At 36.4% G+C, this 27,678-nt stretch overlaps 1 protein-coding gene across 1 annotated transcript in view; it reads right to left on the minus strand.

Moving 5' to 3' along the window:
* Window positions 1-27,678, minus strand: part of tspan15 (tetraspanin 15) — a 48,983-nt gene that overhangs the window by 13,215 nt on the left and 8,090 nt on the right. Inside the window, exons 2-4 of the mRNA XM_007549796.2 lie at window positions 21,735-21,920; window positions 14,113-14,187; window positions 11,197-11,292 (exon numbers count right to left, since the gene is read on the minus strand). Coding sequence (XP_007549858.1) covers window positions 11,197-11,292; window positions 14,113-14,187; window positions 21,735-21,920 — 357 coding nt within the window. The remainder of the gene's footprint in view (window positions 1-11,196; window positions 11,293-14,112; window positions 14,188-21,734; window positions 21,921-27,678) is intronic.

A 27,678-nucleotide genomic window follows, 5' to 3' on the forward strand; every position in this document is an offset into this window, starting at 1 on the left:
CCTCGAGGAATTTTAGTAATCGAGGTACTCGAATCATTCGAGGAATCGTTTCAGCCCTACACAGCAGTGCCCTTTAACAATGTCTGGCTCTACTGGAGCTACAGATCAACCTCTTCTTCGTGTCATCTTTTTCCTTTTTATCTTTCTTATAACAAGAAGAAAAATCCTCCTCAGAGGTCAATTACTAAGAAAAACTCAAACTAGTTTGGTCTTCAGAGAATTAAATAATTTGCAGACGGGTTGGCGGAGGACTGATGACCTGCTGTTCACTGTCGGAGTGAAACATGGGGGATCCTGTCCCAGCATTCTTCATTACATGGCACCAATAAAGCTGAATTATGACTGTGTAGGATTAGAGGTTGAAGACTGGACTAAACTCATAATAAAGATATCAAATAATTCAGTTACACACAACGAGCTTAACTTCCAGTTAATCCTCACCAATTAGCTGCTGAAGTTGTTTCTACATCAGTTAGGAACTATCATTAAAGTTAGCAAGAAATGGACAAATCTGTCAAAACAAGAAATTGATTCCTAATTTTCTGGTCTGTAAAAGTGACATGTTGCATGAAGATGATGGTTTCTTTTTCCAATAAAAAATGTGGCCACTTCTCACATTGTGAAAAGCAAAAATCCTGTGACCAAAACTCCACCAAGAATCAGAAAGGTAATATAAGGAGGAATATAACCCAATAACAAAGAGATACTATTAAGGTCCTCCAACACATTAGCAGAGCCACATCCTGATCACCTCCATGCTAACCTGCACTGATTTCTGCAAAAAAGAGCCACAATGAAGTACTAAGTGCATATAAAATTTGTATCATCTTCAATGTACTTGTTTAACAGTCTTGTGTAACTTTTAAGTTTACTGAGATTCCTGACATTTTCCAAGACATTTCCAATAGCTGAGAGCCACAGTCATCAAGAGTTCATCATCACTCGATAATCATGAATCTATGTAATAAATGGGTTTCATTTTATTCACATTACTGAGCCATAAAGACATTATTTACCAGTATTTAAGTTCCCCTGCAAGTCATTTCAGCACATAAGATGATTATGTCTGTTTGAAGTTTTGTTAGTCATGATTTTTTGAGTTTAGTTCATTGAGGTGAACTTTATTTTCTTGCCTATTTAATTGTTTCATACTTTTGGGGTAAATAAAAACCCACTTTTTGAAGTGAACACCTGTGTCCTCCATGTTGTACTGCTTCGTCACCAACGTAGAAATACCATCGGTCAATCTTACAGAGATCATAAAATTGGTCTGAATATATAAATGAGTCTCCTTCTGTAAGAAATGCAAATATTTTAGATTGCCAGTGCAAAGTAAAAAAATATTTATGTCTTGAGTCTGTCATGTCTTTTGTGACATAAAAGCCTGAAGGTCATAGGAAGTAAACAGAAACTTTACAAGAGCAGTGGCAACAAATATTGAATGTTTCATACACAGAGATGCTAATGAAGCTAAAATAACAGAGAAAAACTACAAAAACAGTCTTTCCAGTTTTTACTGTTCATATTGATGCTCTGGAGTTAATACTGTAGCACAGCTGGCTGCTGCAGGAAGTTGAAAAAGCAGCAATTTAAAACTCATGAGATGAGCCATTGCTTCATAACAATGGCCAACATAAGCATTAGCCAGAAAACTGTTGTGGGACCACTGGTTTTTAATGTTTTTGTTGTGGTAGATGTTGCTTCAATAGTGGCGAGTTACAGCCACCAAACCAAAAATGCTCATTTGGCATTGACTGATTACATGCAGAGTTGAAGTTAATGAAGCAAATAACTCTACAGTTTTGATATACTTAATAAATGTTTTGCAACATTTTATTTTCTTGCATATCTGGTGCAAAATATTCTACCATTGATTAATTAGAAGCTTGGATGCAAATGGTTGGGGCTATTTAAAAACATCAGACATTAACAATGTGTGCCTCTAATACAAGCAATTGTTGCCCTTCTTTTTCTACAGCATATTTCATAAAAAGTGCATAAATGATGTGTGTATCATTAAGCAACAGTGGAAGTAAATGAGCAGCAACTATGGCCACTTAAAAGAAGTTTCTTATTTATAAATTATGGGCAGAAAATGCATCAATACAGCTGTTAACATTGCACTTTAAGGAAGTTCTTCTAAAACATTATCAGTCATCTTATCAGATATCACATCTTGTTGAATCAGTTACAGGGGAAGAAGAGCAACAAGAAGCAAACATATAGTGCAGCTGCACTATATGACTAGCTAAACAGGGAAGCTCTTCAAATTAATTTCACAGTCGTGTCTAAAGAACAAGGCATGTTCACAGTAATAGAAACCAAGTCGGGAGAGACGTATTCGAAAACACAACAAGGCCTTATAAAGTCAGAATCCACAAATTGTTTATATTTTGTTCAGATGGGCAGATCTAAGGTAAAACAAAAACACCATCACACCTGTTTTAGTTGAACCCAAAGCGTTTGACCCAAATCATGCAGCTTAAAAGACAGTCGTACTGAATTCAAGGAAAGATTCCTGGGATTTAGGAAACAGAAATAATTTGCGTAATTTAAACTGCACTAAAACAGGAGAGGTTTGGTTTAACTTCAGACAGTGAGAAAAAAAAATGTGGATGTCCATTTTATTCAGTGTTTGTGTAAATATCTGTTTTCAACTGCATGTATGCAGGTACATCCTAGAAATATAAAATAATAATAATATGTCTTTTTAAGAAAGTGAAACTTCTGTATCACATAGATTCATTACACATAGTAATGAATCTATTTCTTGTAATGTTGATGATTATGGTCCACAAATTGTTGCTTTTTAAAGCTCATATTTCTGGATTGGGGCTGTGGAGACACCAACTGCAAATTAAACACAAGCGTCTCGCTGTGATCTCTGAGGAGTATAGATCTATAATTCAATGAAAAAAACAGCTCTTGTCAAAACAGGATCTGCAGCAGAGGATCTACAGCAACAAACCACGACTAAACCATCACATCAAATGACTCATGGATGGCTGCAGGCGGTACTAAACCCACTTCCTGTCAGATAGATGGGTAAAATAAAGCCTTTTGATATTAGATATTAGACGCAGATGTTCAATAAGACTGATGAGTTGACTGATTTGTTGCTGTGTGGTTGTGAAATCTTCTTGAAATACTTTTAACCCCACGATTCGTCTCCATTTAAATGACTCATGAATTTTCAGATGGTGATTATTACATCAAAAATGGACCAAAGAAGAAATGTGTAGGAGAGAAAGTATTGGATTTGAGATCATCCAAAGATTTCCACAAATATATAGAGAACACACACACACACACGCACACACACACAGGCTCCAATTTGTTCATAGTTGAAAGGATTCGACTCCAAAGCTTTAAAAATACCTTTATGAGATCTGATAAGAGCAGATTTAGCCTGTTACAGGTGATGGGAGAATCTTATAAGGTTTAAGTTAAAAAACCTTTTGTGGCAAAACATATTGAGTTCTGCTGTAAAACCCAAATACATTAAATGACCAGGATTTCTCATCAACAGACGTTTCTCTGTCCAAGTGGGTTGTAAGAAGTTAAGAGACGGCAAAACTGGGATTTATGAGGTTCTCGCTGTGAAAGATTAGTTTAGGGACCAAATAAAAGAAAAAGGTAAAGTTTGAACAACTCAAAAGTTTGGTCTCCGATATACAAACTAGACTAGAATGATTCAGATATTGAGTTTCACTGAAATGAAAACAAATCAAAACCTTCAGTCCAGACATCCAGAGAAATATTTGTGTTTTTAGGGTTAAAATTTGCTTAAAACCAACCAAACGTTTAAAGAAAATCTGTTAAAATGGAAAAAAATGGTAATAAATTTCAAACTAATCAGACTTATTTCTGTAAATCTATAACATCTAATCTTTGACTAATTAATAATAAAAAAGATAACACACCAATAACAATCTACTACAGATTAAAGCAGGTTTTTATGATAAGTATTGGAGGTGAAAATACAAACTGATACAAACCAACATTTATAAAAAGTTATTAAAGTTTTTGTGGTTTACCGTTAAGTCAGGAGTGTCCAAAGTGTGGTTTGGGGGCCATTTGTGGCCTTTGAAATTATTTTGTTCGGCCCTGGACCACAAGTCAAGAATGCCAAAAAAATAAAAGAATGCCAACAAAATAAAAAATAATTGGGAAATTGTCTGTTTCAATAATACAACTGAAGCTCTTTTTCATGTTTTGGGTCTAATAATATACATATTTTTATATTAAAAATGTGTTTATTGTTGAGCAGGTCATTTTTATTTTTCCATTTTTAATTTAATTAATTTTATGGCTCATTAGCTGGAGTGTCCCAGTTTTGGCCCACAGGGCCACTCACAGAACCATAACTGGTCATTATGCAAATTAAATTCAGCTGGACACAATGGGAAATGATCTAAAAGGAAGTCATTAATTAATGTCCAGAGTTTATGGAGGAAAAAACAAGTCTTCAAGATTGTTTTAGTTAGTTTTTCTGACTAACCAGTCAGAAGAGAAGCTGCGTAATGAAAGAGCTAATGTCACACTAAAAAGCCAATTAAAAAATAAATTATTCCCATTTATTATAAAACACACTCTTTGGATTGGAAACTAAAAATGCCCACATTAATACTAATAATAATAATTGTAGTCAGAATGCTGACTTAGTTGTTCTCACTTTACAAGCAGGAAGGAATAATCAATAAAACTAATTATGGATCATTTTTAAGCTTCATGATGTTAGAAATTAGTAAAGTAAGATTATGATCTTCAACAAAACTCTCTTCAGTCCCATATGTGTGGAAGAATGGAGATCTTGGAACGTCACTTGCAGGAGTAAGTCTACTTCAACCCGACACCTGGACATGTAGACATAGTCCTGGTAAGTAAATGTCAAATCTCAGGTGTTAAATAGTTATTTGTCAATTCAAATGTTTCTTTGCACAAACAGAAAGTGCTTGCTTTATGTTGTGGAGATTAGCCTCATACTGTCAAAACAACTCCCAATCAAAGGCGACATGAAGAGGTTACACTCCGTTTTCCGCATCATCTCCAGACCATTTCCACTGATTGGGATGTTAGCAGATTTCAAGGTCAAGAAATTTGAATTGCTGTTGAGAAGTATTTTGTAGTGACAGGCGTTTGAAGTCTCTTTTCTTTCTTCAGAGACAATTGTACTCGAGCCCCTTCTGCCCACTTTTGATACTTTTCTCTGCGAGGTTTAGCAGAGAAGACAACATGGCCTTAACCGCGGTCAGACAAGCCAATCTGACAAGCTCAGCTTAAAATTGCCGTAAGAGATAAAGCGTGCAACGTGTGCTTACAGCGGCCATTGTGTTGTGAAGGAAAGCAATTGTCTCTGAGTGCAGAGGTGCAACTTTGTGAAGTGAGCAATTGTGTACTTTAAAGCCCTATGCGAAGCACCAAGACGTGCCAAACTCAAGGCCCGCGGGCCAAATCCGGCCCGCCACAGCTTTTTATGTGGTCCTCTAGATTCTAGACTAATCACTAAGTGTGCTTAAATATTATGTTTTCAATCAAAACAATGCAGTTTTTATCTGCTTACTGCCAAATTATATCAGTCTCTCCAGTTTTTTGAGAATTATCAAGGAAATTCACGTAAAATGAACAAATCCCCAGTTTTTTGAGCCAATTGGGAGTTTATTGCAGATTTTTCTCAAAAATTGTCAAAAACTTTCTTACTTGTACTAAACAGCTGCCTCAGCCTTAATTGATGTTAGATTATAATCCATGAGCTATACAGCAAGTAAAGCACAAATATTTTCACATTAGTCCCACAAACACTTTCAATTTTATTGCAAATCACAAAAAGAACCACAAAGTCCTGGAGGGACTGAAAAGATGTTCAATAATATTATTTCATTTCAAGAATTCATTGATATTTTAACAGTTTGTGAACAAGTTTTATCAATATGTTCCCAGACAACCGGCCCTTTAAGAGCATTTTGATCTGGATTTGGCCCAAAACAAAAATGAATTTGACACCCCTGATCGAAGAGTTTAAAATAAGTCAGGCAAACAGTAAGAAAACATATGCCATGGCATTGTTTAGGTTAGGAAATCGCATCCATGTCCAGGTCTGACGGTCAAATCCATAGGAGAAACAAGCATCAGACTGTTTCTTTGGAAAAGTGGAGCAGAGTACAATCGAACCGACGGATATCATTTTGCTTTACTTAATTTGATCATTTTAGACATAGCCGTACTTTCCTGAGAGACAGTGGCCCGGCCGCTTGATCAAATCAAAAGTCTGGACAGAAAAATGATTTACGGCTAAGTTACTTAACTGATGCATTTTAATACATGCAGACAAGGCTGGCTGTTGCATTTTAATGACAGGCATTGCTTACTTGTATAAAATGCCCTGCACATGGTCAATTGTTGTACCTGAAGGTCACCTTGGGCCTAAGCTTAAAATTGACTCATAAATATTCATGGCCCCTCTGCAGTCAACAAGATACAAAACAGAGTGAAGTTTTTCTCCAAACGTCTAAATGGGTTTGTTGTGACATTTGCTGCAGCTGCAGAGTAAAAACTGTAACAAAGAAATGTTTTCTACGCCTAAATTGCAAAGGGATGCAGCCGATTCTATGACTAGTGTTTGTTTAATTATATTCTAAAATAGTGAAGCACTGTGTTATTATTATTATTGGTTATTATTATCTTCATCAGAAAACAGGATTTCAATGAAGAGCAAGATTCACCACAGGAAAAACTCAAGACATGGCAATAGATAAATAGATCGATCGATAGCTGATGCAATTTAGGACCACAATTTACAGCAGGACACAACCCAAATACAGTTTTGTCAGTGAAAAAATGAGCAACATCACTTATAATTTAAGAACAATTTGCAATTTAACCATTTTTAAAAAATAATATAGCAAGGATTTTAAAAACAGTATACCTACATAACTCCAGAAAAGTGGTTGAAGTTGTTTTGGAAAAATGTTTGTAAGTAAAAATGTTTTCAAAAACAACCTGAAAATGCTAGATTAAATTTAAATATAAAAACTAGGGAAAGCTGAATTTGTAGAATAACAATTTGCACCAATCTGATGGTTAAGAAACTGATTACAAACAATAAATATCTTATTTAATTTATTATTTATAATTTATTTAATAACTTATCAGCAAGAGGGGTTTTGAATTGAAAATTTTATTTATTTTGTTAATATATAGTTTTATTAGAAAGTGATTAATTGCAGACCTTATAACTAACTTAATAAAAAGCTTTAATGGAGTCCCACCACTAACAGCAACATGTCTCCAATTGGTACAGTTTTAAAGAATAATAACTAGAAAAATTAGGTTATACTGGAAAGCTCATTTAGTCCAGAAACTGATATTTTCAATCTTATAATGATTTTCTGCGTCATAGATGATGACTACACCGCATTTAACATGGAAATATTAGATTATTAAAACATTTTTAAATAAAGAAATGTTGGCTTGGTGAAAATCTCACTTAAAGTGAAATGATGAAAATGGTAAAAACAATAACTTTCTTTTATCACCAGCACTAAACTGCAGGGAAACTGCAATTACTACTGCAGTTTCCCTGCAGTAGTAATTGATGAGTTATGTAATTATTAATTAACACTACTGATAAAAGTAAAACATTACAGGTCAGAATAACCATCTTCTAAAGTTGTGCACACATTATACTGATGAGTAACATTTTAACAACACATTTGCATGATACATTTTAGATGCTTTATGGATAACACAACCTCCAATTTGCACTTAAAGGCTCTGACCGAAGACTGGCATCTGTTAGTGTTTCAATTATGATAAAAAAATAAAAAATCTTCCACATTTGGTGTAAAAAATTCTGTTTGCCTCAAATATTGACATCTAGTGTGAGATGTGACTGTTCAACTTCAGCATCACGTTAAGAGGTGAAGTGAAAGGTTGCAAAAGCAGCAACTCCGAACACCATAACACCATAAAAACATAAAAGCGGCTATTAGAGGAGAAAAAGGACTGTGACAACAGGAAGGTGATGGGATAATAGCACCCATAAGTTTCTTTCAAAGCTCGGTTTCACCGTCAAAGACGTGAAGACTATTTTACAAGTAAAATGAAAACCCAAAGAACTGGCTTGGCACTGCATATCCTGCAAAATGTTTATTTTAAAGAAGAAACATTTTCTTTAACCGAACGCTTTAAAAGAAGAATGTTTTAGACATTTTAGCCGAAAGCCGTTTTCTTCAACATAAACAGGTTTGTTATTACGTTTTACAGGCAACAGTAACAGATCAGATTCAAACATCTGACATAAAATGTTAAAGAATATAAACAGAAGATGACAGAAGAACAAGTTGATTTTTATTTGATGTTGCTTTATCAGCAAAATGTATTTTTAGAAAAAGTCCAACTAAACAGACTACAAATCAGATAATAAAATAAATGACAGACGTCTGATTTTAAGCTGTACGGTTTTCTACCTTGTGGTGTTGGATGGCAAATTGAAAAGCATGTAAAGTTGGACTAGAAATGAGGAAATAAACATTTTGTGGAGCATCTTTGAAGTAGGCATATCACATTCGATGTGCTGCTGAAATGTAATTTGACAATTTAATCAGAAAGTAGTTTTGCTGCTTACATCACCTAGGGAAAAAATAGTAATACTTCTGATTTTGACCTGTCAATAACTGATAAAAGTCGACCATGAAAAATTTGGTTGGTTCTCACCTTTGGTCAATTGAGTGGTGTATGAATTGAAATGGAAACAAAAAAAACCATGAATTGTTCTCTAGTGTAATCATTTTAAAGGTGACCTACTAGACTTCCTTCAACAGGTTAGTTTATGTCTATGGGCTAAACAAAACATGTTCATTACATTTTTTGCAGAAAATTATTCTTTTATAATAAAATTTTAGTCTGCTCAGTTCTGCCTATTTTCAAAGAGCTATTTTAGGATCTTTCATCACTTTAAATCCAAATAAACTGCTAGAACTCACCCCAACTCAACTTTGACATTCACACATGACAAAGGCTAAGAACAGATGCGCAATTATACAACTGTACATCTTTGAGAAGCAGAAGTGGAGCCTTCTGCACAGCATGTGGTTTCTGGATGATAAGTCAACAACAAAACACTTGTCTTTCCCAGCAGTCATTGTACAGCACATACAGCGGTAAAAACCACCTGAGCAAACGTGCTGGAGTTCTGCTTGGGTTGCTAGGTAACGGGCTGGGCTCAGCCAGGGTTGCTAGGTAACAGGCTCATTTGTGACATCACATTCCAGAGGTTTTTAAAAACAACCCAGTTTCCACACACCAAAAAAAAATTACTTATTGCCAAAAACCAGGTGAGTGTTTTTTTAAGCACTTGCTGATTCTTTTTAGAAGCAGTAGAAACCCACATGGAAATTAATTTTGCATGATACGTCCCCTTTAAACTATGTGAAGCATCATTGCATTTGCAGAAAAACTTCCCTGTCCACCGAGTCGTTAATCTCATAGTTGAGTGTTTACAGCAACGCAGTCGATACCAACAGGTTGCCTTGCAGCTGTCGTTTTGTCTGGAGCAGCTATCTGGAGTTTTCCTCACCTAAAGCCAGGGACACTGCCAATCAAAGTTAAAAATAAATCTTGTTATTAATGGTGACAAAGAAGCGGAGGTATTCGCCGAGCGTGGTCCTCCTTCCGACGGCATTAAAGGTCAGCGTGATGACTCAGCTGTAAGTAGCATGGAGCATGGAGGAAAAGTCAAACGTCACCCTCTTTGTTGTATCAAACACCATTCAGAGAAATGACATGCTGGCTCATGAATATTTTGTTCCCTTAAATCAAAGGCATTTGTTTGGTTTTTAATTGCGCAGGTTTTTAGGCTAATTTATCTCAAAAATCTGGGTTGGAGGTGTTTCAATGCCAATTTAATCAAGGCCCAGGTGCTGGTCACGACTTAATTCCCTTAGTTATCCGAGTGAAGGAGCATTTGTCTTGTCTGTACCAATCAGTGGGGCTTGTTGCTGACCACCATGTAGCTTCAATGTGCTGTCTCCAGGCGCTGCAGCTTTGTGTGCTTCATAAAAGCTAATAATAAAAAAGAAAAAAAAAAAAGAGAGCTGCAGCTTCAGGCTGTGAGCATGGCTCTGAGAGCAGGTGCACAGCAGCAGCACTACACAGTTTGGACCATTTTTCTTCCTTTTTCAAACACAGACCATGCTGCGGACATTTAAGTACATCAGTGATCCTGCTTTTAGTAAGAAATCTGCACTTTTCCGGTCATGAGAAATAGGTTTGTACTGGGTGCTGCAGGAAAGTTTAAGATGTTAGACAAAAGAGATCACTTGCTTTATTTCCTCTGATTACTACTATGTATTGGGTAGCAATAAAGGGTGGCCATAAGACTGACGTAATACTGTTGTAAACATGGAGGTAAGGTTATTTTATTTATGTAGCACATTTTCAGTAACAAGGCAGTTCAAAGTGCTTTATCTGAATTAGAACAAAACTACTAAATCAAAAGACAGACTAAAAGGTAAAGGTAGCAACAACAAAAAAGATAATAGTACTACACAATCTAAACTAATAGGAGTTTCTCTAGATCTAAAGTTTGTTCTTGATTTGTAATATAAATAAGAATAAGTAAGACGAATAAGTTTTTTCTTTCAGGTCGTTTGCCGTTCACACTAGAGATCACTTACAGGTCGCATATATTTGGAAGTGTGAACGGCAAAAAAGTCCGATTTGACAGAAAATCGGAAGTGGATCACTTTAGGCTGCAGTGTTAACGTAGGATGTACATTATAAATGTGAAGTTTGTCAAAATGTGTTTATTTATTCTTTGAATCTACATTGTTTAGTTAAGTTGTTTCTCCAGATATTTATTGGTGCTTTAAGTTCTGTTGCTGCTCTTGGCAGTTGGTGGTTACCGTAGCAACCGGTAACTGAGGCTCCTCCCCCTTTTTCTGTTGTTGTTTGTAACTGTGGGGCAGAAGCTGCTGGACTGATGTTAACCACCATTTCCTCTTATTGTCTTAATAAATACAGTGAACCTGAACGTGTCTGTCGTGAAGTCGACCTACTGGACCTGAGACGAACATAGGAGGGTTACAGATGTTTCATCTTTATGGCTGAGTTGAGGTCAGTCTTACCCACACTCCTTCAATTAAAATGTTACCATACATTGTGTCTTCTCAAATGTTAGCAAAGCCATCACCTTACCTTCTTCTGGACGAAATCCAAGATGTTTTTGAAGTCTAGGTCATCGTAGTAGTTTTCTATGCCCTTCCTAATGTTTTTGTTCACCAGGTCAAGAGTCTATAAGAAAGAAGAAAGAAAAAGCGGTCAGGATTTGTCAATAAGGTGGACGGCTTTTGACACAGCTGATCTGCAGTCGGAGTGACCAAATGCTGATTAGTGAAGGTGACTGATCTCCCCCGGCTGGAATATTAAAGCACAACACTTTGACCGCTCACATCTGTCAGTCACAATCTGGTGCAGACGACGAAGTCTGGAGTGGTTGCATTAACACAGCAAGAGTGGAAAATGTTTAACTTTAGACTCTGAACTGTCATGATCACAGAAGAGTTTCTGGTGATGGACAAACAATTAGGCTCTAATTTTCATCTGAGCCGGTCCTCACAAATGCATTTCACATTAGCAGATTCTCTCCAGAAAACGTTTGCTCTGTTAGAAATATTACGACGATATCTCTACATGAAGGCTGCATCCACTCAAAAACATTCTGGTGCATTTTTAGATGAATACGAAAAAAATAAAAATAAAAAAGCTAACTGTAGTCTCAGTGTGCAGTGCTGTCTAAGAGCATTGAAATTATTCCACGGGGGTCTTTACTTTAGAAAGCAAATGTATAGAAATTTACATTCGTATAACCAGAAAATTGAAATAAGTCTGGCTTCCATAATGCAGTACTGCATTATTTTCATCCTGATTTAACTAATAAATCAAAACAATGTAGGAGGAAATGCTGGTTCTTATATAGAAAATTACCATTGACTGAGGAAGAGCATTTCCTTGAAATAACAGAAAAGGCAATGCTTGGTGAAAGTACTTAAAAGTAGAATTAAAGACTGGTGATTATCATCATTTTGGGTCAGTTTTTAACCTTTCCCCATACACAAACAAGACAAAACTAGTACAGGAATATTTAAGAAATCAAAAATAATAATAAAAAAAGTTTATGCATGCCTTCATTTTGTCATGTAAAGCACAATCAAAAATCAAAAGCAGGAAAATCTGCTCTAAGTTAATCCAGGCAGGTGTGAAGACAAACTCATAAAAGAAAACATCAAATCTTATTGTATTTTTTTTAGGAAATTACTATCGGACATTTTTTTTTTATTTAAAGAGTGAAAAACAGTTTTAACTCTCCACCTGAGTCCCTTGAACTTAAGTACAATTGTTTTTAATATTGATAGTAACTTAGTTTTTTAAAATAAATCCTTCTCTTGTATTCATAGTAGTTTCTTTAATTAATTTGTGTTAATTTTCCCGATATACTTTATGTGAAGTCAACCTGATGTATAATGATCTTTATAGAGATCATTGTATCTCTATTCAGATTTAAACTAAAAACAACAACCTGATTTCGTAATATCACATTTATACAATACATTCCTTATGCACAGAGTGAAATATTTTACGTTTTTCTTTTGGTTAAGTGATTATTGTTTTACAGGTACATGTAGCTTCTTACAGCAGTATAGCTTGCTTTAATTTGTGGCCTTGCTGACTCTGGTGTCTCATCTTCCTGTTTATAATACTCCGCGGACCAAAACACTCCGCAGATTCAAACACTCCGCAGATTCAAACACTCCGCAGATTCAAACACTCCGCAGAGTCAAACACTCCGCAGAGTCAAACACTCCGCAGAGTCAAACACTCCGCAGAGTCAAACACTCCGCAGAGTCAAACACTCCGCAGATTCAAACACTCCNAGATTTAAACTAAAAACAACAACCTGATTTCGTAATATCACATTTATACAATATATTCCTTATGCACAGAGTGAAATATTTTACGTTTTTCTTTTAGTTAAGTGATTATTGTTTTACAGGCACATGTAGCTTCTTACAGCAGTATAGCTTGCTTTAATTTGTGGCCTTGCTGACTCTGGTGTCTCATCTTCCTGTTTATAATACTCTGCGGACCAAAATACTCCACAGATTTAAACACTCCGCAGATTCTCTTTGCGGTTTAAGCCAGGAGAGTCTGATGGCAAATGAAGCACAGAGAACGCATGCTTTTATTGAATTTGGTATTGGCTCTGGTGGCTGTGTGGGCAGATGCCAAGCCCAGCTGAAAAAAAACAAAAACAAAGCACCCTATAAAGCTTCACAGAAGAGGGAAGCATGAATTGCTTTGACATTTACTGACAGATGGCTGTGCTGACTGTTGACTTGATGAAACACAGCAGCGGACATGGTTGAGATAAGTCTTCAAACTGGTTCTTGAGCTACTGTGGCGTTCCTTTTTCCAGCACTTTGGTGACCGTCTGATGGACAAGTGTCCAGTCTGAAGGCTTCCCCATTATTGTAGCAACCTACAGTATTATTACAGTATTGGTTTTTACATCTAAATAAATATTTATCAGATAAAGCTGATTGTTACAACTAATCATGGATCCTTTTAAAGGATCCACTTTCAACACGTAGAAATGTTTTGTGTGGAAGAAAACCAGCATGGCTCATATTGCCCTATACAGACCATAACCATCTCAGACAGTTTAGGCGTTTTCTTGCTCTTATTTTCAGAGGATTGTTTATTCGTGATTGTTTATTCATGCGGCTGTTTGTTTTGTGGGCAGGAGCTTTTGTCGTTGTGGTTGCAAACAAACAAAATCACTTTGCATTATTTACTTCTAGCTGGATGTGTTGCTGTGATGCAATGAGGAGATAAACTGAAGACAGATTATAAAATACAATAAGAGAAACAAAACGACAGGAGGATATTGGAATGGAGAAAACACCACAGAGCAAGGAAAAACTGATAACATGCAAATGATAATGACTTTGGTTTGTTTAACGTTTGCATGCTGTCTGATTCTCTGCTGCATCACTCTTACAGGTCCATCCAGCTGTAGAAACATTTCAAATTAAAAGACCTCAGGTAGCTCACCTTATCGCGAAACGCCAGTCCCAATATTCCTCCCAGCAGCTCCAGGATCAGGCAAGCTAGCAGGGTGTACATGAACTGGGACAAAGCAAAGAAAGGAGAGAAATTAGTCAACAAGGCATCAACAAATTCAAAAAAAGCTCAGAAACAAAAATGCCTCATCTGCCACAGTTTTTATACTCTTTTTGGAGATTCAATTCATTTCCGCTCTCTCAACAGAACTGTTTAAAAGTTTAAACCTTCAAAACTGTTCTGCATATCAAGGTTTTATTTTAAACAGTGCTATATAGTCATACTTAGAAAGGCAATTATTCTGCCGTTGTCATATTCCAATAGAAATCTGATTAGTACAAGAATAAAAACATTTTGATTAAAATAAGAGTTACCCTAATGTGTTTCTTTGTATGCAAAAGCATGTGGATCCAATTTTGACATAACTAAAAGATGATTTTTTTCTGAAAAATCTGTGTCTACGTTGAAGTTTATTTCTACAAAATCACCTCAGAGAGGAGGCGAAACTTTCAGATCAGGAAATCGCATTTATTTGATTAGTAGCACCTTTTCTTGATTTGTATCAAAGTAGAAATGATGAATTTACCTTTTATGCATTTTAAACATTTTTTAAATAAATTACACAATCAGCATAAAATCTTTCCTCTCATTTGCATTGTAGGTCTGAAAGAGTCCAGGTTATACTTTAGATGTTTCAAGAAACAGATGACATAAATCCCATTTCACCAAATGAGACAAACTTTCTTTACATCAACATTTTTCATCCATGCATTTATCTTTAGCTGCATTGATTACTGCAACAGCGTCTTCACATGTCTAACAAATCAATCAAACAGCTGCAGCTGATCCAGAACGCTGCTGCTCGCATTCTCACTAAAACCAGGAACCCTAACCCCCCTACACTAACCCACCTGTTTAGAGTTGCTTATGGCTAAATTGCGGGTTTTAATGTCTTTGATGTTTTTATCTTTACTTTTCATCTAGTTATTAACTTCTTTTTATTTCTCTGTCACAGTCTAATGTTTTTATCTTTTTTAATCTTTTTCAAAATGTCTCTCTTTCTCACTGTTTATTCAATATCACATACTGTTTTTATTTTAATTATGTAAAGCACTTTGAAATGCGTTGCTGCTGAAATGTGCTATACAAATAAAATTTGATTGACTGATTTTTGAATTGCAGAATAAGATGTGATATTTCTCATCGGTTTGTGAACAAACTTCTATGGTTCAGTGCTTTCAAGGTTGAAATTAGACCAACATGTTTACAATAAAAAAAACATAAAGCCATCAGAATATGGATCTACTTTAATTTTTACATCCCGTTTGTGGAAAAATACCATGATAAATTGTATTTCAAGAACTTCCAAGAAGCTTTTATCAACGTTTTTTTTCTCGGTAGAGACAAAGTGTTTTTTTCTAAAGTGATCAACAATCCGCCAGATGGAGCATAAATGAAGGTAATTCAACAGCGTCGCTTCTGATTAGCAAATATTACTTCAGAAGCAGAAACTGCACAGAGTTCCCAAATCAATCTGAAGGAACTCATAAACTCCAAAAAGTCTCAAGAGATTAGTGGAAATGTTTACGAATTCAGAAGGAGCATTAAGACACTGGTTTGGTAAAGAAAAACATTGTTTTGTAAAATGAATAGACAAGACATAGTATGTTTTAATGTGAAATATTTAAGGACTGCCAACATGTCCAGGATGTCGCTGCTTTAAAGCATCAAAATGTATTTGAGTCGGTTTCACTTCACCTATGAATAACTATCGTAATTCCTTATGGAAATCATCAATAAAAATAGTAATATAGGTTAAAAAAAAATCAAAGTCAGACACCACTTTTAACAGAGAAATAATATATATATCGAATAAATCAATGAATTTGGTCTCAGTTATTTATCCTCCTTGTTTTATTATTATTTTTAAAGTAATAATAAAACACAGCAGGATGCTACACTATGTGTATGGAATAAACAACGTCTCTCAAATATATCAGAGTTTATTAACAAAATGAATTTACCTTCACAGTTTTAAAAATTTATTCAACCAACTCGCTGAGCTAGCAACACACATCTACTAAAACTAATAAGAAAAAGGTGAAATGATCATCCTAAGCTACCATTACTGCCCAGGTACCGCATCTACTGTGATCATATTACAACATATAGGCGAGAACGGCTCTGTGACAGGAGTTGTTAGCTACTGGCCAGCAACTTGGTTTCCTCGAAGGCCAGCCTAGGGCAGGCAGGAATGATAAACAGCCTGCAGGCGTTACGTCTTCAGCTGCGGTCGGGGAACAGCTGAAAAGTTTAGCAGGGTTTGTACAAAGTTAGAAGCTGGCGGTGAAAGCAGATGCCTCTTGAATCTCTTCCTCAGCTCTACAAAATTAATATGCTGATCTCCAACCTCCCGTTTTGAAAGTGATGTTGAAATGCCTTGTTGCTGAAAGGTGCTATGCTAATAAAATTTGATTGATTAATTGATTAACAAATCGGCGGGTTAGCAACGGCTATGCGTGGCTAGCATAGGTAAATTTGGAAAGTTGGGGCATCTTTTTAGCTCTAGGTTGAGCAGCATCAGTGGTGTTCAGCTAGACTTGGTAAATCTGTATTTCTCAGAACGATCTGTCACCAGGCATCTCCCTCGGTGGGGGGCCAGACAGCGTCAGAAGTGGGTGAACCGGCATAGCTTTGGGTCAAAAACTCCTACAAACCCAGAAGCAGCCTTCCTGTGTAGGCGAAGATTTGCACTTTCCTCTCCAAATGTCATCTTCACGAGGAAACAAAGGAAAGCATTTTTCCTTTGTTCTGGGGAGTTAAAGGTCCCATGACATCATAGAGTTTCTTTCTCTTCCCGTTTGTTGGACCAAAATTAACGCAGCGTTGTTAAATCAGTATGTAATCATACCTGTTTGTATTCAGTCCTTCAAGGCTGGATATCCAACACAGTTATAGAAAATGGAAGGATGAATTACTTAATGTTTAAATGAAAAACTTTCTGTTCTCAGAAAGCAAAAACATATTTATGAACCACTTCTTTTCTGGTCACTTATCCATGTTCGTTTGGATCGTGGACGATCTAGAATCCTAAACATTGAAAGAAAATATGACATTTTTGATTTACACCAAAATACAAACCAAAAATTTACAAAATGATACCAGTCTTTCAAAATATTCTTGAAAAACAAAACACAAAAAATAAAGCTGAGAAGTGTGGAGTATTCAGCTAAATAGAAACACATTTTATAGCTGCATGTTTATCTACAGACTCAATATTTCCAGACTAAAACTTAAACAGAAGAGAGCAAAATAACAGAGAAAGTTTCTGAGCTATTTTAGGGAGATTTTAATGTTTGTTTTCAAAGGTCGTAGTTTGACAGCATTTGTTTCATAAATTAATCATCAAATATAAAATGTAACAGTTTTAAATCAGTGTTTACATAAACTACTTTGATATTTTTAAAGCTTAGACGTTTTCATTTGGTAAAACTCAAATTTATCATAAACTTTATTTGAGAATCTTTGTTTTCTCATAGTTAAAAATACACATCTACTGGCTACTATAAGAAAATCCTGCACTGTTGCATCCTCAAGTTGTTTGGGTTCCTTCAGTGATGCAATACAAACATTTCCTCTGCTTTCCTTGTGCTTATTGTTTATTGCTGCTCCTTTCGCTCAGGTCCTTTCACCAAACCAATCTAGACAACCGGTGGCCATTTTTGTTTCATGCCATTAGAAGACGCTGGCCAAATGCATGCTTGAGTGAAAATGTGATGTTTTTTTTTCTGTTTGTAAATTTCCCTGAGGCAGCTTCAGTTGTGAACTGTCATTATCCAAATAAAAGTGTACTGAAATGTGAAAAATGCCAGCAAATTTTCATGGAAATGTCAGTTTCGTATATGTGAATAGAATCTCAGGAGAAAGTGGGTCATGCAGCAGGACAATAACCTTAAGCACACAAGGCGTTGTTGCAAAGAACAGCTAAGAAAAAAAAAATAAAGTTAATGATTTGAAAAGGCCAAATCATAGTCCTGACCTTAATCCAATGAAAATGTTAAATAGGGACCAGAAAGAAGCAGATTCTAGCAACATCCTGGAGCTCAAGCTGCTCTATGTGGAGTAATGGTTGAAAGTTCATACAAGTCAACGTCCAAAAATTGATCCACAGATAATGGAAGGACAGATAAAGTCTTACATTATCTAACATAATCCTAACATGTTAGGATTATTTGTAGTTTAGAAACACAATAAAAAAATAGACTTGAATAGCTTTGGGGGAAACAAAAATTCTCTTCTGCACTATAAAATACAAAAATTACCCACCCATTTTTATCAATTATATTAAAATTATTTATTTTTACAGTTTTTAATTAAATAAAAATTACAATAGCTTACGTGTGAGCAGAGCATCTAGCAAGCAAAGTCGTACAAAACTACCTGTGACTGAGTCCTATCTTTCACGGCAAAGAGTCGTTCAAAAGAATCGAATCTCCAATGAACGACACATCAAAAATATCATCAGTATGACTCGACTTCCTCCAATCATAAGTAATCCTGGCAATGTTTTCTTTCCACCGGTATCTTCAGTTTTTCTTTTGAGTGACCCGGTTTTAAGCCACTTATCCATTATTATTCCACAATCCTTTGCTAAGCTAGTTGTAGCGTCGCACTTTGAGCTGACGTCACGGTAAATAAACGGTCGTTTACATGCAGTACCATGCGGACCACTAGGGGGCGCCCATAAGACTGATTTAAAGAGAGATCCTTCCATCATAGTAAAACTAAGCTTTTTAATCAGCAACTCAGGTTATTTAAGATGAGTAAATAGAACCCATGCTAGTTATACAAAAAATATAAAGGTGAGAGCTGTCTAAAGACTTTAAAAAGAAGCTAATAGGTGCCCTCGTTAGTAGTAAATGCTACAAGACCATCTCTGAGCATGTTCATCACCTTGTGACAGCAAAGAAAACATATAAAAAGTTTAATTAGACTTCAACCAAGCACCTGCAACACCACAATAGGAAATGCAGCTCTGAGTCAATCAAATAGCGTGAATGGCAGAAAAAAAAGAAGAGATAAGTAAACTCTTTAAAAAGCTTCAAGCTGAGCTCTAATGTAAAGGGTACATAACTTTTTGATCACAACAGCTGCAGCTTTTTGAAAAACAACCAGGATGGCTACTGACAGAGAGAAAAAAAAAAAAAAACTTTAAAAAACCCAAACAGATTTGAAAAAATGCAAGTTGACAAAGTTTCTAGGAGAATATTCTTTGAGCTGATAGACAAAGTTTTGATCATCTACAGAAACATCTTGAAATTGTAAATGTGGAGATGCTGCCTTCAAACCTGAGACAGCGCAAGCAGTTTAAGGAAAGAGTGGAAAAGTCATATTCTGAATACATGACTAGTTGTCGGCAACTGCTGCAAAAAGCTGCTGTCACAAAATATTACCATGTAGATATCTTCATTTTAATCTATTCCATTTCCACAGTTATAAATATTCAGATAAATTAATAATCAAAGACAAACTCAGACTTGTTCTTAGCATGCAAAAAAACCTAGTAAGAAATACGATTAGACTGTTGCCAGTTTTAAGTTGTTTCATAGATAGTGTAATTTTTGTTTATTGTGGAACAATACTAATAAATTTGTCTGATCCGTCTAATTTCATAAATTTTCTTCTCTTAAGGTAGAGACGACATCTTTTTATGTCGTGACTAACCTGGATTTGCTGAAGAATCACAAACTACAGGGTTTATCAAAAATAAAGTCGAGTAGGTGCTTTAAAATCTGAAAAAAGAACAAACAGCATCCCTACTGCTAATCTCCATTAGGAACACAGATTATAATCTTTTGCAGAGGAAGAAAACTATTTAGATGTTTATACTAGTCGGTGGGCATGACGGCCATGTTGCCGTTTTCCTTCAGTCTCCTCTTTAAATCTGTCTTTTTCTGGGTAGGAATATTGAATACATTTCTAAATACCAAATACAACCTCCAAGAGATTTTGATATTCTGCCAAAACCCTGAAGAAAATCTAAACTGTGAGCAGAGCAGCAAAGAGCCGCTTGCTGTTCGGCAGTTCAGGATTGAATGGACATCCCAACAGAGGGCAAAACCTCCCAAACTGCTGCTGGCAAACAATTATAGCATAGTTCTGTAGTTTTCTATACTGGAGATAGACCCTCTTCTGTCGATGCCCCCCATGGAGAAGGAGTTTCAAATCCGAGTGAAAATTGGCCACATTTATACAAGATGGAGCATTGAGGTAGCTGCTGCTCAGGTTTTATTTTCAGCAGCTGCAAAGCAACTTGGCAGGTTTTGAAGGCTGCACAATACTCCTTAATGGGCAACTATATAAAGAAAAGAGATTGTTCAGAGAAGCATTTGATGAAGGGATGCTAAAAGCATGTTTAGACGATAAAGGATCTATTCAACACCAATAACCCTGATGGGAGGGTAGCACTTAGAAAACCTGTTAAATGCTGTTCATATTTTCTTCAGGAGGCGTAAAGCCGCCTTGTTGGTAAACCTGCAGCTCCAGTTCATTTTCAAATGTAAAATTGTTAAATATTACAGGAAAAAATAGTTAGATGTTTGGTTTCTAATAAGAAACATAAAGCAGGCTAACCACAGGGAAATAATTTATTTTTAGATGCGCCACACTGTGGAGAGTTCTGAATATATTTGCAGTTGTTAAAAGTCAATTTTAATCATGTTAATGACTGACCTAATTTAGAGGGACAGTACAGCTCTCAGACAGTTTATGGCATGCATATTAGCAGAGATAAGATCAAATGGCCCTGTGACACATAGCCTGCACACACTGCATGACAAGCAGAAACGCTGCAGCTTCAATGGAGGCAAAGGGAAAATGTCCTACAAGAAACTGAGTTAAATGGTTCAGAAACAGGACAAACACAATTAAGACACTGCATATAAAAGATACAGTTAATCTCAATCACTGTTCACTTAAAAAGAAAAAAGAAAAAGGCTGTGTGTTTTTCAAAATAAGTAAAAAGTTAACCTAAAGGTGAATTTCCACTGTAATTTTTTTTTTAACCCAGAATCTTTTTACTTTATCATTTGTCCTTTGCACACTAAATATAATTTTTTTTATATTTATTTTTTTTAAATAAAAACATTTATTTTAGGAAAATCCTTTATTCCTGTGCCCTTATTGGTCACCGTGTATACATTTGTCTTATTGAGAGCTGATCAGCTTACCGTTAACAAAATTGCTAGCAGTAAGTAATATCCGACATTTGTGCCATTTTCTCTCATCATTTATCGAATCACCTGCAGCTTATGGGTCATTAAGATGCACCTCATTCACTAATGTCAATTTAGCAGTCCAACTTATTTTTTCATGCTGTGATAAACACTTGCAGTATGCTGACAACATGCTAACTAATGCTAAAACACCAAGATAAATGCAGGTAACCATGGTAACCAGAGAGCAGTTAAAGGATGGCCCGGCTCTTTAAGCAGTCGCTGTGTTTGTAAACAAGTAATCCCTCTGCAGAGCAGGATTTTATGGGACGAAAAGTAACACCGTTTTTCGTTTTTAAATTTTGATATAGAAAATCCACAAACGACTCAGATACTCACCACATTCAGAAGTGTCAGGTTGTCCCTCAGTGAGCCCAAAACTCCAATGAACGAAACGACGAACATCAAAATTCCCAACAGGATGAGGATGATAGACGGGGCCAAAAACAAAGCATTCAGGGTCTTAAAACGCAGCCGCTCCGCCTCTGCATAGATGCCAATGGCCAGGATAAATGTGCCGATTAACTGGAAACACAACAGATTATCAGTCAGGGTGGATTATTTTAATTTCTGAATAGATACAATTTTATTTGGCCCATGGATTAAAGAAATAATACATTCATTCCACCATTTTTTATGATAAACTTTAAAACCAAACCTTGTGAAAAGCCACAGTTTTGACAGGTCACTTTTTAACTTTATACCTAAGGTATTATGTTTGTCTGGATTATAATGTGAATAGAATTGCACTGAATGTAACTGGATTTGCATGAGACTGTGCTGGGAGTGAATAAAAATGTAACTGCATTTAATTGGATCCCTTTGTGGAGCACGTTCAGATTACTTCTGTTGTAATGTGGCAAATAAAAAAACTGAGTTGTATCTTGTTCGCAAGCCAATTATTTCTATTATTCACACTAATGAGGAAATGTATCCATGTTCGTTAGATTTAAAAGGAAAAAGTTACAATTATTCCTTATAGACTTCAATAGCAAATGTTTGCAAACATTCAGATGAATATATAAACTTTTAACAAACTGTGAAAGACAATCCCTTCACTATATTAACATCCAGTTTTAAACAGTTGCTGCAACACCTCGTTAAAGCCAACTAAAGTTTGAAGGAAGGAAGGATTTATTTATATAGCGCTGTTCACACATAAGCTAATCCAAAGTGATTTACAGGACATCAAAGGAAAAACAAAGACCCTTAAAAATGGGCTTAGAGAGCTTAAAGCATCACACAGTTAAAAGTATCACATAAAATAAATTTGTTAAACTATAGATATAAATATCAGTAAACATAAATTTAAATCCAATTTTGGATTGAAGTATTGTTTTAAATTTATATCCTATCAAAGTGTAGTCTACAACCTACTGTTTCCAGCAGGCAAAACGTTTCCTAGTCTGATTCTTTGAAAACCTGCTGTAAAAAAAAAAAAAAGAAATGTTTTCCATTGTGATTTAAAGCAACATTTTCTGCACATCTCAGGTTTCAGAGAGCTTTCTCCACAGTTGAGGAGCATATTAACTAGGGCTGATCAATAACAATACATGTCGCGATAGACATGTGATCAATAATAGATAATACGTCTCAAAGTCAATTTCACTGGACTCTGATCCAGAACCGAACAGCATTCTGGGAGATGTAGGAAGACTCAACCTGTCACTGCCAGCTAAATAAGGTTGCCTCAACTCACTCACTCACTCTTTGGTTACCTAGCAACAGCCTGTTGAGTAACATGTGGTTACCTAGCAACAGTCTGTTGAGTAACATGTGGTTACCTAGCAACAGTCTGTTGAGTAACTGGCGCAGCAGCAGTTTAAGTTTTCGCCACTGTGACTCATAACTGCTTAAAAATAAAGAATTGGATGAAACAAGATTGGTTACGTCTCCAGTTTGGAATCATTTCATCCATTTTAAAACAAAACAACTGATCAATAGTTACCAATAGACTGATATAAAACACTTATATTTATTAAAACAATCCGCTGCCTCAGCTTTTTAGAAAGGATAATATGTTCAGACAATAGGATGGAAGCAAAGTCTATAAATGAAAATATTTTTCCTATTTTTTTATCACAACATAACAATTTTAAATTCCAAACAGTGGACCTAGAAACCCTGAGTAACAAATGAAGCAACACAGAATCAGATGCAGGCATTTGAACAATTTAAGTTGTTTCTCAGACAGCAAAACCGTGAAGCAACACCAAAGAGAAAACAGTCCTCAGCTGTTGTGCGGGGCTGCAGGTTTTCACTGTGAGGTACATCCCTGACAGGTAATCAGTCAATCCCAGGACCAACACAGGAACATCCTGGACAAACGACCATGCAAACACTTCACCATTTTCAAGATCAATTTTAAAGCAAACCAGCATGTTTTCTGTTTCCATGAGCAAGAAAACCCACACAGGAAGAGTCCAGCAGAGACTACAGCCCTATTACCTCACACTGAGACAAAAGCCACACTGCAACATCCCACCAGTTCTGACTTTTGCTTAAATTTTATGTTTGTGTATCCAAAAAGTCAACCATATCTCCCTCAATCTGAACAAAAAGTGATTTTTATTTAAAAAGCTTTTATTTTTGATCCTCTGGGAGTCATTTCTGACAGCTATGAAAATTCTGTCCTCACAAAACTCCAACAATTACACCCCCACTGGGAACATTCACCCTCACAGCTGGTTTTTGCCCAGGTTACTTTAGAATAATTTGACTACTTACACTGCAAATATCTGACCTGATGTGCAAACTAAAAAAAGACCAAATCTTAGCAGCAGGGAACAACATGAGAAGCCATTTTGGAATGTTACACTCCAGCAGACTGGTTTAAATTTATGTTAAATAGGAAGGCCTCTTGTTGGTTTACAAATAAATCTAAAAATGTTTTAAAAAGCAGAAAATATCTGAAACTTACAAGGTTGAAAGTAAGTAAATAAAGTGATTAATGTTTCAAATAACACAGCACAGACACTTAAAGGGGCAGTACGTGTTTTCCAGTCTCTTTACAGCACAATCAAGTAACTATATTAACTTCAGTTGTTGTATAAATGCTATATATATTAAGTATGACTTAAAGGAAAATTTGCTTCCTAATTTAACACCTTGAAATTGGGTCTCTGATCCTTTAAAAACTCCTGCTCATCCTGAAACTCCGCCTTCAGGAAATCACAACATTGGTCCTCCTTTTCACAACGTTTTTACAGGCGTTGCAGTGAGAAGTAACTGGTGTAATCAGCTCAACTGATTGTTTGCTAATTGCTGCTGGTTAGTCTGAAGGAGCTGAGTGTTGGAGCAGGAGAGGCTGATCTGTGAGGTGGAAGCTCAGAAACTGCAGCTTGGAGGAGGAGCTGTGTGTCGAAGGCGGAGCTAGATCCACCCAGGCGTTTTCCACAGCTGGACGGTTGCCATGGAGATCAAAGGATTTTCCCAAACATGCATGAAAGAATCAAGGCACACCAGGTGTATGTTTTTGATGTGGGAAAAACATTATAACGTGATGTAAAGCTAAAATAAAGGTTGATTTTACACAACACACGTGCTGAAAACTGCAACGGATCGACTGCATGCGCTTCACCCGAGTACAGAGAGGAAATCATTTAAAGGTTTTGTTAAACGTTCTTCCACCAAAAACCAACATAGAAAAAAGTTGCAACTCTTTCATAACGACCACAGCACACACACAAACAGAGTAGAGCCAGAGGACTATTTATCTTTAAAAGCATTGGTTTCGTCAAATCACTCAGATCCTGAAGCTGCTTTGAACACAGTAAGTTTCTCTGTTGTGTGTTTTTTTCCCCCCTCGACTCTTTAAAAAGAAAAATCCAGTGGCAAATGGACTAACATCGTTTCTGCTTTGTGCGTTTCTCCATTTTGCTCAGTGAGTGACAGAAGAGCAGTAAATTCAGCTGACAGGAAGACAGCCGCTGACATGTGAATGAGTCCTTATCTCGTGGGTTACCCTACCCAGCTATTTAGTGTGGGGTGTGAGAGAAATGACATTCTCACTTCTGGTTCTCTTTCTGTATGCAAGTGAAATAACAGACCACCTGCTGTGTTTATGTGGTCATTTCAGCAGGCAGCACGGTCCGTTATGAATTTAGAGAGCTGATATTAATGCAGGGAAACGACTCAAAATGGGTTTGAGAGTCATGGCAGGTGAAAATGTAGACCCCGAGGGCTGCTTTATAGTCACTGTGTTGCGTTTTTATCCCACTGCAAAAGCAGAAAAAAATATGGCAGAGAGCTTTGATGAGGACTCGGATGTATTAAAATGCAGAATGTCAGCGCTGGGAGCTGGAGGCCAGCAAAACATTTGTTCAGGGAGCAAAGCAGGTAACACTATGAGGAACCTTAATATAACGCAATCATGTCATGAATATGAGATTTCCTGGGTGGGATAAGTGTAAAAATACCATGTTTTACTGTGGCACTGAAGAATTTTGAATAAAAATGTGCGATATAAAAGCAATTATTTTCTCACTACAACAAAATCAACTGATTATTTTGATTTGACTTTTATTTTCTTGTACTGGTGGAACAAGAAAATGAAAGTTAAACCAAAATCACACAAATAAAGTTGTCTAGTTTTATTGTTTTTTGTAGGCAATGGATGTTACTCATAGTAGAGCCAAACACAAAAAGGATTCTGCTGCATTAAAAGAAAGAAAATTAGTTTTCAAATGATTTAGGGCTCAAATGAACAAATTTATCCTCAGGTTTTGGGTCACTCCTTTTCAAAACGCTTTAACGTTGCCACAATCTTTAGTACCCACACAGGCACACCCGCTAGAAGGAAACAAACACACCCAGTACAACACTTTCGTTCTATTGGCTGAGAGGTTGCCAGGTGACAGTGCCAAAAGACGTTTCCAAAAGCGAGCAGAAAGTCCGAGCAGAGACTAAGTGTGAGTGCAAGGTAAAGTTTTGAATACAAGCGTTACAAGTTTTGAGAAGACAGACATGATAAAATGCATTAAACGTTTTGAGAACAAAATATATGAAATCCTGCTTTCAGAGTGAAAATGTGTGCTCTTGAATAATGGCAGAAAAATTCCCCCACAGAAAGGTTTGAGAAAGCACAGAGAATATTTGAAAGAGAGCAGACGTTTTGAGTAAAGCAGCATTACAAGTTTTGAGAACAAAATACATCAAAACCTGCTTTCAAATTGAAAATGTGTGATCTCGATTTATGACAGAAAATCTCCCCAATGCACCATCTGTGACCTTTATCGTGACTCCAACTACTTCTTGTTGTCCCTAAATCCATACATCTCATCTTAGGTCTTCCTCTTTGTCTTTTTCCTTGCATCTTTAACATCTTTCTACCACTTCACATGTCTAAACCATCTCTTAACTTTATCTCCCAGTCGGTGCTCTACCTCTGATGGCTTCATTCTGAATTCTGTCCAACCTCGTCACTGCCAGAGAGAACCTGAGCATCTTTATCTCTGCTACTTTCTGTTCTGTCTCCTGTCTTTTTGTCTCCACATGCCAGAGGACCCATGTGCTTTATTCAGTTTCTTGAGCTCTTTTTGGTATTCGTAGAATCATTAAAATAGGATCTAATTCAGTTTGAGCTTCCAGGATGATGGACAAACCTGAATATTTTGCACCAGTATTCTTGTAGTTTGGGGAAAATAATATACGTGAGTGATGGAGTAGATTCTAAGGTCCCACACAACGTTCGTTTTCAAAATAAGAATGAGGCGCAGTCATGGTGTGGAAACTTAAGGTGTGTCAACTTAAGGTGTGTCATAAATCATCCCTAAAGATCACACTGTTGTAAAACGGCAGTTTGAGTGGTTTGTTCAACAGCTGACTGCAGACTAGCTGCAGAGCAGATAGCCTGTCTAATTAGCCTGCTAATGTTAACTATACTTGTTCTGCTCTTAAAAAGAGCAGAACTGCATAAATTCTGCTCACATAAAAATATTATCTAGTGAAAAGGTGTCCAAAGTGCAGCCCGGGGGCCATTTGACTGATTTCTGTGGCCGCCAACTGTATGGGAACCAACTGTGTTACAACTTAGTCACGACATGCAATCCATCTAATCTATTTACCATTATTAACAGAAAATGTATACATCTATAAACTTCAGGGCCAGCCCAAGCCTCCATGGGGCCCAAAGCGAAATGTGGTTTTGGTGCTCTCTGGTTCTGCTAACAAAGATCTGCTTTGTGAGATCTTTGACGTGTTGACGTTTTCTGCCCGACTTCCAATGATGTTGGACTCTCCAAGTCGCCGGAAGGACTTGATTCCCCCTGGACCTTTGCCGATT

The sequence above is a fragment of the Poecilia formosa genome, unplaced genomic scaffold, assembly GCF_000485575.1.
Source record: "Poecilia formosa unplaced genomic scaffold, Poecilia_formosa-5.1.2 Scaffold33, whole genome shotgun sequence".
In the NCBI taxonomy this organism is placed as follows: Eukaryota; Metazoa; Chordata; class Actinopteri; order Cyprinodontiformes; family Poeciliidae; genus Poecilia; species Poecilia formosa.